This window comes from Hippopotamus amphibius, chromosome 12 (assembly GCF_030028045.1).
Source record: "Hippopotamus amphibius kiboko isolate mHipAmp2 chromosome 12, mHipAmp2.hap2, whole genome shotgun sequence".
Taxonomy (NCBI): domain Eukaryota; kingdom Metazoa; phylum Chordata; class Mammalia; order Artiodactyla; family Hippopotamidae; genus Hippopotamus; species Hippopotamus amphibius.
In genome coordinates, this window is record NC_080197.1 from 58,004,591 (window position 1) to 58,016,725 (window position 12,135).

At 38.8% G+C, this 12,135-nt stretch overlaps 1 protein-coding gene across 6 annotated transcripts in view; it reads left to right on the top strand.

Moving 5' to 3' along the window:
* Window positions 1-12,135, top strand: part of ITPR2 (inositol 1,4,5-trisphosphate receptor type 2) — a 489,465-nt gene that overhangs the window by 85,495 nt on the left and 391,835 nt on the right. For all 6 annotated transcript variants that reach the window (XR_009048516.1, XR_009048517.1, XM_057703556.1 and 3 more), the window contains 2 exons: window positions 10,993-11,108; window positions 11,889-11,975. Coding sequence is in view for 4 of the 6 variants with exons in the window: in XM_057703556.1 (XP_057559539.1) it covers window positions 10,993-11,108; window positions 11,889-11,975 (203 nt within the window). In the remaining 2 variants the exon portion in view is untranslated. The remainder of the gene's footprint in view (window positions 1-10,992; window positions 11,109-11,888; window positions 11,976-12,135) is intronic.

Consider the following 12,135-nt stretch of genomic DNA (forward strand, 5'->3'; position numbering starts at 1 on the left):
ACAAGACATGAACTCTACCCTTTCATGCCAATCATGTCTGCCACAATTCCTGTCATAAAACAGAAGGTAGTAGGTAGTATTTGGAAGGGGCCGTCTTCCTGATGCAAGATCCCTTCGACAGCATTTCTCATCTCCCTCTGCTTGAACACTATTGTAAAAGTTTTCCTGTCTGTGATTAATTTGTGTTTTTGGGACATTTCCAATTGCTGGCAAGATTTTCCTTACATTGAACTAATTGATGGTGAATTAGTATAGCAAACAATGCCTTCCCCCTTTTACATGTAGACTTTCAGTTTTATAAAGTAAGATTATGCCTTCTATTTCTTGTCTCTGTTGGGCAGTGTTTTCCAGTTCCTACCATTGTTCTCCAAATAACATGATCTCTATATTATGCCTGCTTTCCCATTTGCCCAACTTCGGATACAGGCTACTTTGTCAGGTGCCACTTAAAATGTGGCAGCTATAATTGAGCCCAACATTCTAGACATAGAATTTTTTTTTTGGCTACGCGCCATGTGAGATCTTAGTTCCCCGACCAGGGATTGAACCTGTGCCCCCTGCATTGGAAGCACAGAGCCTTAACCACTGGACCGCCAGGGAAGTCCCAAGGTGTTTATAATTGAGTCTAATATTCTGGATATGTCCCTGCTTCTCTGGTTGAGGCTCCATTCTTCCATGAGGCAGTCTAAATGGCTCCATCAGTTTTCCAGCTGCTACATCGTGGTACTCATTTATTATATTTGGGGTGAGCATATACTATATCATTTAAACCAGGACACTTTTGAGAGTGAAAAAGAACACAATTAATAATTAGGATCAGGCAACAGACATAAACCAGAATTGTCCTGGGCACATAGGGCTGTATGGTTACTATAATTATATGAAGTTGAACTTAGGTCTGTCTCCTACTTAAGCAGTTGAATTTTTCTGAATTTAAATGCAGAACTCTATGTTTGTTTAAAGTTTGTGTTGATGTGTGTCCTACAGAGATTATTTAAAATCTAGATTTTTGTCTGTCAAATTAGTTATTCCTCTCCAGTCTGCTCTATCTGAAAATCTGATGCACACCTTTCCTGCACATCCTTCCCAGGTGCTGGTAATGTGAAGGGTGCTTCCCCAGATCTGCAGCACAACCCATCTCCAGTTTTAAACTGAGAACCAGGATGTTAGTGTGTTCCCTTCCCAGGTATTTGCATTTTAGTAGGAGACAAAAAAGACTAAAACCTTTCAGAGCAGAAAGAATAGAAATCTAATGATTGTTTCTCAGGCAACTTGGCAGGAGTTTCCTCTGCAGAATCTGAGCATCTACCAAATACCAGATAATAGGTGCTGAGTGTAGCGTTACATGCAAACATGTTAACTAACGAAAGATACCATCTGATGGATAGGTGCTGTAGTAGAGGTAGAGGTCGACTAGCGTGGGAGTGGAAAGGAGGAAGATATATTTAAAAGGACATCTTCCCGTTTCATTGTAATTGCCTATATAAAAATTTGATGGAGAATTAATAAAAAGTTAGTTTTTTTATTTCAAAATAAAAACTGGATTTCAAAGTCATTATAGAACATAAAAAAAGGTCCCTTGGTTGTCTCAGTTTTCTCTCCTCTTGACCACAGGATTCCTTCCTCCCTCCCTCCCTCCCTCCCTCCATTCCTTTCTTTCCTCCTTCTCTTCCTTGCTCCTTCTCCTCCATCCCCCACCGTTCCTCCTCTCTTCATATATATATATTTTAAAAAAAATTTTAGTTCCTTAACCCTAACCTGTATACATGTATAGTCCTCTAGAATAGTGACTTTCAAACACTTTTTATTGCAACTCTTAGTATGGAATACTGTACATTTCACCTTGTAATCCAGCATGTACACACACAACACACACACACACACGCATACCAGAAATAAGTTTCTTGAAAAGATTACTTGCTATTGCAGTGTCCTCTATTTCTCTTCCCTTCCCTTCCCTTCCCGTTCCATTCCATTCCATTCCATTCAAAAAGGGCTGATTGAAACCAAATTGACTTGAAACCTGCTTTGCATAATTACAGCTTTTAAAACACTGCTCTAAGGTTATTGTCCATTGACTTCTAAATTATTTATAGAAATAGAAGCTTTGTGGCTGTAATAATCAACAAAAAGCTAGTCTCACTTGGGCGTGTCTACAATAATAATGATGATTAGGACTTTATGATCTTTTTTATTCTTATGGGTAAATATCTGCTCACAGAGGACCCTATCACAACAAACTGATTTTGTTTTGGTTCTTTCAGATGAGAAGAGCAATTGATTTAGTAGCCAGACAATGAACCGCGAGCAGTTCTTCAATCTAAATATTACAGAAGTCTCCATTACATAACTGTACCTTGGCATAAAATAACCTGTGTTCAACTTTAAAAAATTTAGGCCAGAAATTATTATTGCCATGCTAAAATTGGTTTAAAAGCCTATCTCTGTAAAGTTAATTTACCTGTCTTAAGAATTTAGTTGTTCAGCTGTTTGAAAATTGTGACTTTCCATGTGGAGGCCTTGAGGCCATAAAATTCCCTGCCCACCTGTTTCTAGCTTGCTACTTTGTTACTTTTATTTAAAAAAAATTTATTTATTTATTTATTGGCTGTCTTGGGTCTTCGTTGCTGTGCGCAGGCTTTCTCTAGTTGTGGAGAGCAGGGGCTACTCTTCATTGCGGTGCAGTGGCTCCTTTTGCTGCAGAGCACGGGCTCTAGGTGCGTGGGCTTCAGTAGTTGTAGCACACGGGCTCAGTAGTTGTGGATCTCGAGCTCTAGAGCACAGGCTTAATAGTTGTGGCACACGGTCTTAGTTGCTCCTTGGCATGTGGGATCTTCCTGGACCAGGGATCAAACTTGTGTCCCCTGCATTGGCAGGTGGATTCTTAACTACTGCACCACCAGGGAAGTCCTGTTACTTCTATTAAGTCATAGTTACAGATACTCACAAAGTCTCTTTTTCATACACTTTGGGGTCCTTGTAGGAGAATTTCAGCATGTCTAGAAGTATGAAACCAAGGAAAGCTAGACTATCATGTTCTGTGTTTAATTTCAGTGAATATACCTGCGTGTACCTTTCCAGCATGTATCAGAATTATATTCTTTTTATGGCTAATATTCCATAGTAAATGTAAACCACGTTTTGTTTATCCATTCATCTCTTGGTGGGCATTTGGACTGCTTTTACTTTCTGTCTATTGTGAATGATGCTGCTATGAGCCTGAGGCCCTACTTTCAATTCTGTTTTATACTCAGAAGTGGAATTGCTGGATCTTATGGTAGTCTTATGATCAAATCTTATTTTTTTGGAGCAGTTGCCATACTGTTTTCCATAGTGGCTGCACCATTTTATATCCCCACCAACAATGCACAAGGGTTCTCATTTCTCCACATTCATGCCAACTCTTGTTATTTTCTGCTCTTTAAAAAAAAGTTGTGTTCTAATGGATGTGAAGTAGATGTATTTTTTTTAAGTTTTAATTTCATAAATATGGAGTATCTTCTGTGAAATTACAAAGATGGACTTTGGACAGAGGTTGATCTGGACTAAGTCTAAAAACTAGTTTTGAAACTTTAGGATAGATCTTTAAAACATTCAGTTTTTCTTTCTTCATTTATCAAGTTAATGCTTGCTGCTAAGGGTTTTTAGAAGAATTAAGTGATAGATTGTGACAACCACTGATACATAGGAAACACTACAGAAGTATATTATATACTTATAAATGAAAATACAAGTAAACATATATAGAATATATATATAAGTATTGTGTATGTGTATGTCTATATGTATAGACACACATTTATGTATGTATAAATTTCCATTACTTTTCTTTCAGACTTGATATTTGTGTAATGGGATTTGGAGACTTGCATTTTATTTATTTATTTATTTATTTATTTATTTATTTTATTTTTTGGGGGGTACACCAGGTTCAATCATCTGTTTTTATACACATATCCCCATATTCCCTCCCTTCCTTGACTCCCCCCCTTCGAGTCCCCCCCACCCTCCCCGCCCCAGTCCTCTAAGGCATCTTCCATCCTAGAGTTGGGCTCCCTTTGTTATACAACAACCTCCCACTGACTATTTTACAGTTGGTAGTATATACATGTCTGTGCCACTCCCTCGCTTCGTCCCAGCCTCCCCTTCACTCCCCGCCCCCTCCCACACCTTGAGTTCTCCAGTCCATTCTCTGCACCTGCATCCCCGTTCCTGTCAGAGACTTGCATTTTGATTTTGTAATCAGTCTGCTTATTATACTTTAAAAAATTTTTATTTATTTTTATTTATTGGCTGTATTGGGTCTTCATTGCTGTGCATGAGCTTTCTGTAGTTGCAGCGGGTGGGGGTCGCTCTTTGTTGCGGTGCGTGGGCTTCTCAGCACGGTGGCTTCTCTTGTTGCGGAGCATGGGCTCTAGGTGTGTGGGCTTTGGTGGTTGTGGCACGTGGGCTCAGTAGTTGTGGCACACGGGCTTAGTTGCTCCGCGGTATGTGGGATTTTCCTGGACCAGGGATCTTCCTAGACCAGGGATCGAACCTGTGTCCCCTGCATCGGCAGGCGGATTCCTAACCACTGTGTTACCAGGGAAGCCGTATTATACTTTTTTTTGATTATCAGTGTTAATAGGATACTTTGAGGATGGGAAAATTAGTTGAAAAATTATACATTATGATGTTCTGGTAGTGAATTCTGCTTATGTCTAGTGTAATGGTTTGCTGACTGCTAAAATTTAAAATTTGACAAGAATGAAAATTAGCATTGGTGTATTTGAATTTTATTTTTCCTCCTTATTCCAAAGGAAGCAAAATATAAAGTTTCATTTGTTTTGATTTCATTTCCTACAGTAGCCATTAATGTAGGAATCAGGTAATTAATGTTTTTGAGACTAAGATTTTGTAACGTTCCTATCGATGTCTTAACTTTTAATTAATATATATACACATGTGGCATATTTCCTGTGAGAAAACATAAATGTTGCTTGTGAAGTGTTACAACTGTTTTATATCTATCTATCTATCTATCTATCCATCCAGATATCAGATATCTGTATATCTATGGATGTAGATAGATATAGGTATATATCAGAGGATCTCAGTTCAAATTCCAGCTCAATTCCTTACCAACTTTGTGGACTTAAGAAAAGTCTCAGTTTCCTTCTCTGGAATATGGAGAAAATAATCCTGGCTAAATCTCGAGGTTGTTGTGAAGATCAAATGACCTTTTATCATCAATATGTAGTGCTCTTTATAGTTTACAAAGTGCTCCATGGCTGTAAACTGTAATGAGCAAACCAAGTATGGTATTTAAAATTTATTTTTATTTTTATTTTTTAATTTTTATTGGAGTTTAGTTGATGTACAATCTTGTGTTAGTTTCAGATGTACAGCAAAGTGTATGAGTTACAATATACATATATCCACTCCTTTTTAGATTCTTTTCCCATATAGGCCATTACAGAGTGTTGAGTAGAGTTCCCTGTGCTATACAGCAGGTCCCTACCAAGTATGGTATTAACATCCCTGCCACTGAGGGGCCAGACCGTCACTTGTCAGGGCTTTCAAGCATCCTATGTGTGGTTGAACTTGTTCATATTTATAAATTATTTTAATCTAGAGATTCTATTGTGAATGACTAAGGCAACATACTCTAAGTTTGTGCTTCTCTATCTCAGGGAAGGGAAAGGTTGGATTTTATCTGGGACCCCTTCGAGTTCTAACATCTTTGTTGTCTACAAGCCTGTAACTACAAAAGGCCATTTCTCTCCCTCCTCAGTAGTAAAATAGCTGACTTTTGCCTAGAGGAAGTTATCCTCAATCTTCATGGTTGTCCAGCCACGTATTGTGATAAATTTTCATGTTTGCTAACAACTGCAATAAATTTTCTTTGGTCTTTGTAACATTCTAGAGGACACTTTCCCTCTTAGATAACCCTCTCTATACTTGCTTTTGACTGTGATCAAAGGAGTAGATGTTTGGTTTGAAATTTCCATGCATAAACAAAACAAAACAGACTCCTTTTTAAAAACACACTCTAAACATAGGAGTTCTTAGAGAAACTGAAAAACAAGAAGAGAGCTACAGTTATATTTTTGGCTAATGGACGTGTACCTCTCCCCTGACTCTGAATTCTAATTGCTGGTGTCCAGTGGCCCCTTGTCTGCCTGTCCCTGACCCTAGGGAGAGTTTTGTTACCACTTTCCATTTTATCATTGAGAAGGTCCTGTTGTCTTCATGGAATTCTGCTCCATCCTGTTTGTATTAAAAAGAGAAAAAGAAAGGCTCTAGATGCCTTCCCTCCGCACCTTCCTCCATGTGGAGGTAATAAAGCCCTTGGCAACCATGTTCCCTGTACTCAGTATGAGGTAATTTACAAGCTACCATGAAAGAGCCTTTTGTTGAATGCCCGCGTTGTGACAGTCATCTGCTGATGGTTTAATATGTCTTGCCTCATTTAAATCTTGCAACATCTGGGACGTCCATGGCTGTCCAGTGGTTAAGACTTCTCCTTCCAATGCAGGGGGTGAGGGTTCAGTCACTAGTTGGAGAGCTAGGCTCCCACATATCTCTGGGCCAAAAAACCAAACACAAAAAACCCAGAAACATTATTGTAACAAATTCAATAAAGACTTTAAAAATGGTCCACATCAAAAAAAAAAAAATCTTACAGCATCTTTTGGAGGGAGGGGAAACGAAACAAATTTTTCTTTCCACCATTACCAGAGGAAATTGCTGGCCACTTCCTAACTTGAACTGCATATATAATAGCCGGGACTGGAGTCCTATAGACAGTTTCTGGGGTGCAGAGGCTGCCTCAGATACAAATAGTTTAGGAAGTACTTACATATGTACAAAGCAAAACATTTCAGAACTATTTAGTGAGGTATTTTGCGCAGAGGTTTAGACCAGTTTCTATCCAGACGTACATGGAATCTCGTGGGAAGGTTAGTTCTTTGATTTACAGCCTTACATACTGTGGAGTGCGTGCTCCACACCATTTGAATGGCTTTCATATGTCTTCCCTCCACGAGCATTTATTAGCAGGTTAAAGATGCCAGCAGATCTTTCAGTTTAATGTGAACATTTCTGAGAGGCTTGATTTCCTTTCACACTAGTAAAAAAAAACGTTCTAATTCTAAGGCATTGTTTTTACAATATTGCCTGACTGAACATAGCCCATTTTGTCGAATTTCTAACATTTCCTGAACTTTCGTAATTCTGCAACATTGCTGGCCTTAGGTCTTAAGGTTAAGCTTTTTAAAAATTTAACTCAAATTACTTCCTTCTATTTGTGCTTTTGGTGTTTGCTCTATGAAGCAAACCTTTCCTTTTTTATTTATTTATTTATTTATTTATTTATTTATTTATTTATTTATTTATTATTCTTTGAGTCTTGAATTGTTGTTACCTAGTTAATAAATGACACTGAGCAGGTTTCTAATTGGAAAACCCTCTAAGACCTTTTTTTTCTAGCAGTATATACATCTGTAATTTTAGAGAATGAGCAGACAAGGGATTCTAGAGAGCTAGTTCTAGAAGCAGGGTGAGGAGGGCGGTGAGAGTGGAGAGCTCTGAAGTCACTGGGTTCCTGCCTGCCGGAGAAAGGCAGGCTTTTTGTCACAGGCTGCGTCCAGGCTGGTGCTAGTGATTGCTGCTGTGTATTGTAAAAGATGGTACAAAGTAATGGCGATTGCGCCCCCCCCCCCCCCCCCATGCCGTGCTGTTTCAGGGAATTCAAGAACTGTATACAAAAACACATCGTGACGTCTTAAACCAAAGGGCTGAATACCTTGCGGTGAGTTGGGCACTTTTGGGTTATGTTTGATGTAACCTGAGAACTCTGCTTTTTGAAGCACTTTGCTGAGAGCTCTCTAAGGGTTTAGTCACCTCTTAATCTTAGTGAAGCTGTTGCTGAGTGAATGAAACAATATTAATACCCTACATTTAACACATAATAAGGCTTTCGAGTTCACAGAGTAGTTTCACAGATTCTCGTTTTTGCGCATCTCAGCAGCCCTATGAATTAGGCGTGGCAGGTATTATCAACACTTTTATTATGTAGTAAATTTAGAATCAGACAAAATACGTGACTGGAGCAAGGCCAGCAGATTTAAAAAAAATGTTTTCCAAAGGAGGCAGAGGGAGAGGTAAACACACGCACACACCCCGCCCCCACCCCCATCACTGTCACCACCACCACCACCACCACCACCAGCACCAGCACCACCAGCATTTTTACAGACATCTGCATGCCCTAGGTTCCCTCCCATCAACCAAAATAGTACTGTGATATTAGTTCCCACACAGAAACAGATCAGTTATTTACAAAATGAGACACCTCCTGGGGGAGGTTGCGAGGAGGATGGTGCAACTCAGGGCCTGAGAATGGAAAGGGCTGTGGACATGGAAGGCTTAGTGTCTCAGAGGGAGCAGGAGGAAGCCTGATTGGCCCGCCTCACCCTCCCTCTCCGTCACCCTTCCCCACCCCTCGCTAATAGATACGACTACGCCTGTTGGTTCTGCTGCTTTCTTTTTAAACCGGCAGCTACCCTAGGACTCCCATTCCCCCAGATTCACATCCTCCCCGATTCTCATCACGTTGTCAGTGGGTGCTGGGCTTCTCACCTTGTTATTCACATCACACTTCACGTGCTGTAAGAGCTGGAAACCCTGTGTAAGAGTTGGGCATTTTCCCTGGGGTCAAGTGCATACTCCGAGTCTAGAACATGGTACCCGGCAGACTGCGATTTCAGCTGGCTTTGCCTATTTCATTTCACAGCCTGTGCTGTCGTTGTCCGGTATGGTTGGCAGGTCCCTGGGCAGTCTCCTTGTCTGCCCTTGTACAGGCCATGGGCTCTGTTTGGGACATGCCTCCCCTCTGAGCATTTGAACCCTCTTGCCAATGTGCTGAATTAGTATTGGTTTTTAACTCGTGACTTGTATCTTCTTTTTTGGAAGATTTTTCTGGCCTCCCCTAAAGAATGTGAAAGGTCACATTCATCTTGAACCCCCAGCACCTTCTCCAGAGCCCTGTCGCGAAACTTTAGCCTGTTTCATCCGCTAGACTGAGCGCTTTCTGGGGACAGGGTCTGAGCCCCGGCACCCAGAAGCACAGCCTAACCAGGAGACCCTTGTTGGCTGGATGTTTGACTTTGCTTCACAATCACTTTAGCTGTGGATCACAACACACAGTTTCTTTGCTAGTTACCCAAGGATACCACTAGTTAGGAGTGCTACTGGTGGTCTAGAAGTTAGGACAAATATTTTCTTTGTCAAATGACCATTTCCTAATGAACTTAATTAGGAATTTGAGGTAATGGAGAACACATTTTTTTTTCTCTTTTCATAGATAAAGGAAGTCAGAAGTAGAGACTGCAGATTATAGAGTTCAGTTCTACTTGAATATGGACTTCTGTTCTTAGTGCACTAAGTAATAATGAGTTTGGCCACTTGCCTAATATAGGACAGTCAAAACAGTCTGCTGTATTAAATTGGGAGTAGTCTTTTGGAGCTATCTGTAAACAACTTCTATATGTGTACTTGAAAAAATTGTGTATTCTCTTTGTAGATACTAATATATAGGAAATATTTTCTAGGGCTTATTAAATATGTTGCCAAGGAAAACAGTTTTCAGGTCTAGTTATTTGGTTTTCACACACTTGTGCCTAGTGATGATTCCTGTACCGTATTGTTTTATAACAGGCTCTCAACCTACTTTCAGCAGTTAGAAGGTGTCTGTTTTCTGTTGCTTATGAAATATTTACTCATCCACATCAGTAACTTTTAGACCAAAAATTAATAATGTTTTCTGTAGCTTTGTATGTGTAGCTGGGAGGTAATCAATAGAATTTGTGTTTATAATTACAAGTTATAGGAAAAAAGTCATTATTTCTTCTGAATTTTAAAAATTTCTTAAAAAAATCTAGTCATTTTCTTGATCATGTGTGCCATTAGAATCATAAGAAAGTGAGATTTCAAGTGAGATTGTCTCATTTAATTTTATAATTAATTTTAAAGACAGTAACAGAATGAGCATATATAATATAGTCAAGAATGTGGCTAAAATGGATATTTCAGTTGACTGAATTTTATTTTTGTGAAACGTTTGAAAAATGAAAATGACTGTAAATATTAACACATAAAACAAGGTAAATTTGTTATGTAGAAGTCTTACAACTTTTGTGAGAAAAATGAAAGTAATGTTTGGATCTTCTATGTCAATATGCCTTTATTATAGAATATCGGGAATTGACCTTTATTGTAGATTATAATCCTTTCCACAGATGTGCGGAGTCATTAGCATATGAAGGCATTGTTTAGTCAGGCTTTCCTTTTCCTCATTAAACAGGAAAAAGAAATTTGATATCAATAACTATGTTATTCCACTATGATTTCCTAACTTGGTATTCAGTAATAGAGTTAGGACTACAATCTTGGTTTAGTTTTTTGTCTCTTTGTTTTGCTTTGTTTTTCCCTTATAATATACTGCATCTCAGATTTCCGCACCATGTTCCCCCCGGGTATGTGGAAACTTGGGGAATGGATGACTGAAATGTGATTGCCTGATTACTGTGGTTGTTTCTACTTCTTCCGTCACTTTGGCCATCAAAGATGCATGCCATGAATAAGTGATTGATTGTGCAAGGTCAGATAAGGCAGTGAAAGACACTAATCTCATTCTGTTGACTTCCTAAGACCAGGTACCCCCTTATAATTAAGAAGGGCTTTATAATGATTACATTGGTTTGATTTCTTTATAAATCACACTATGATTTCCTTTAAATTAATGCAGAAGGTGGTATTTTAACAGGCTAAATAATTATTTGAAAAGGATGTTTTGAGGGTAATTTAAGAGCTGATTGGAGTAGGGGCTAGATGATGTTTAAATGTTATTTATACTCAGGGCTCCCAAGATTCCAATGCTAGTGTATAGAGGAAATCTGAGAAATGCTGGTCTCCTTAGTTACAGTGTTTTCGTTTGTTGGTCTGTCATAGACTGCCTCTTTAAGGTGTGCCCTATGAACCGATATTCTGCTCAGAAACAATATTGGAAAGCCAAGCAAGCTAAACAAGGGAACCACACAGAGGCAGCCTTGCTGAAGAAATTACAGGTAAGGGCCAGCCTTTCACCTGTCTGGCTTAGGCTAGCACAAGTACAGCAGTAACAAAAGATCTGTGCCATAGCTTAGTGATATCACTCAATACATGGAGGTTCAGAATAGATGTGGCAACACATTGAAAGTGGAAAGGACTTTTAAGTTACAGGGTGTGACTACTGATTTCCTGGCACGTAGCTAATGCATTTCTGCCTTTTTTTTAGGGTGTGCCAGACTAATTCAGATACATCACACTGAAAACCAGTTCAGAATCTTTGCAGGAGTATCAAAGCCAGTTATGCGTTCCTTGACATAGTACCTATTTTTTTTTGAAAAACTATTCAAAAACAATTGAAAGTCTATCACTTCTGATATTTGGACTCTGGGTAAATTTAATAGACCTAAATTTGTGTCATTAACATTCCTGTTACTTTCAGAACTGAAATGGAATTTTGAGGCTTTTGAAATTGACCTACTATGTTTGATTTCTCTAGCAGTATTCCTTCTGAAAATAATTTTATAAGACCAGAGTGCCTAGGACTTTTCTGAAATTCCCAGCATAAAAGCATCTCACTATTTTTGGGCTACATTTCAGCATTAAACTGAGAGAATTCACACATTATAATCATGTCTTTAATTATTGCCTCTCTTTTCCCGAAGCACCAAGAGTAAAGCAACCCACCTATTTTAGTCTTGGTCGTATTCTTTGTTCCTAAAATAAACCTTATTTCTTTGTCAATTATTGTTCTTTGTTTACTGTGATTCCACACTAAATATTTGATAATAATTTTATAGCATGCCGCAGAACTGGAACAAAAACAAAATGAATCAGAGAATAAGAAGCTGTTGGGAGAAATTGTGAAATACAGTAATGTTATACAAGTAAGTGTCTATTTACATTTGCTTCAAAGAGGTGACTATTTTATGGATAATTTGCATTTGGTAGGAATGCCAACCTGCATTAAAATTGAGGGGTACAATAGTTTGTTCTTTGGTGGGAATTGTACAGACAGTGTGGTGTTTTCAGTTGATGTTCAGCATA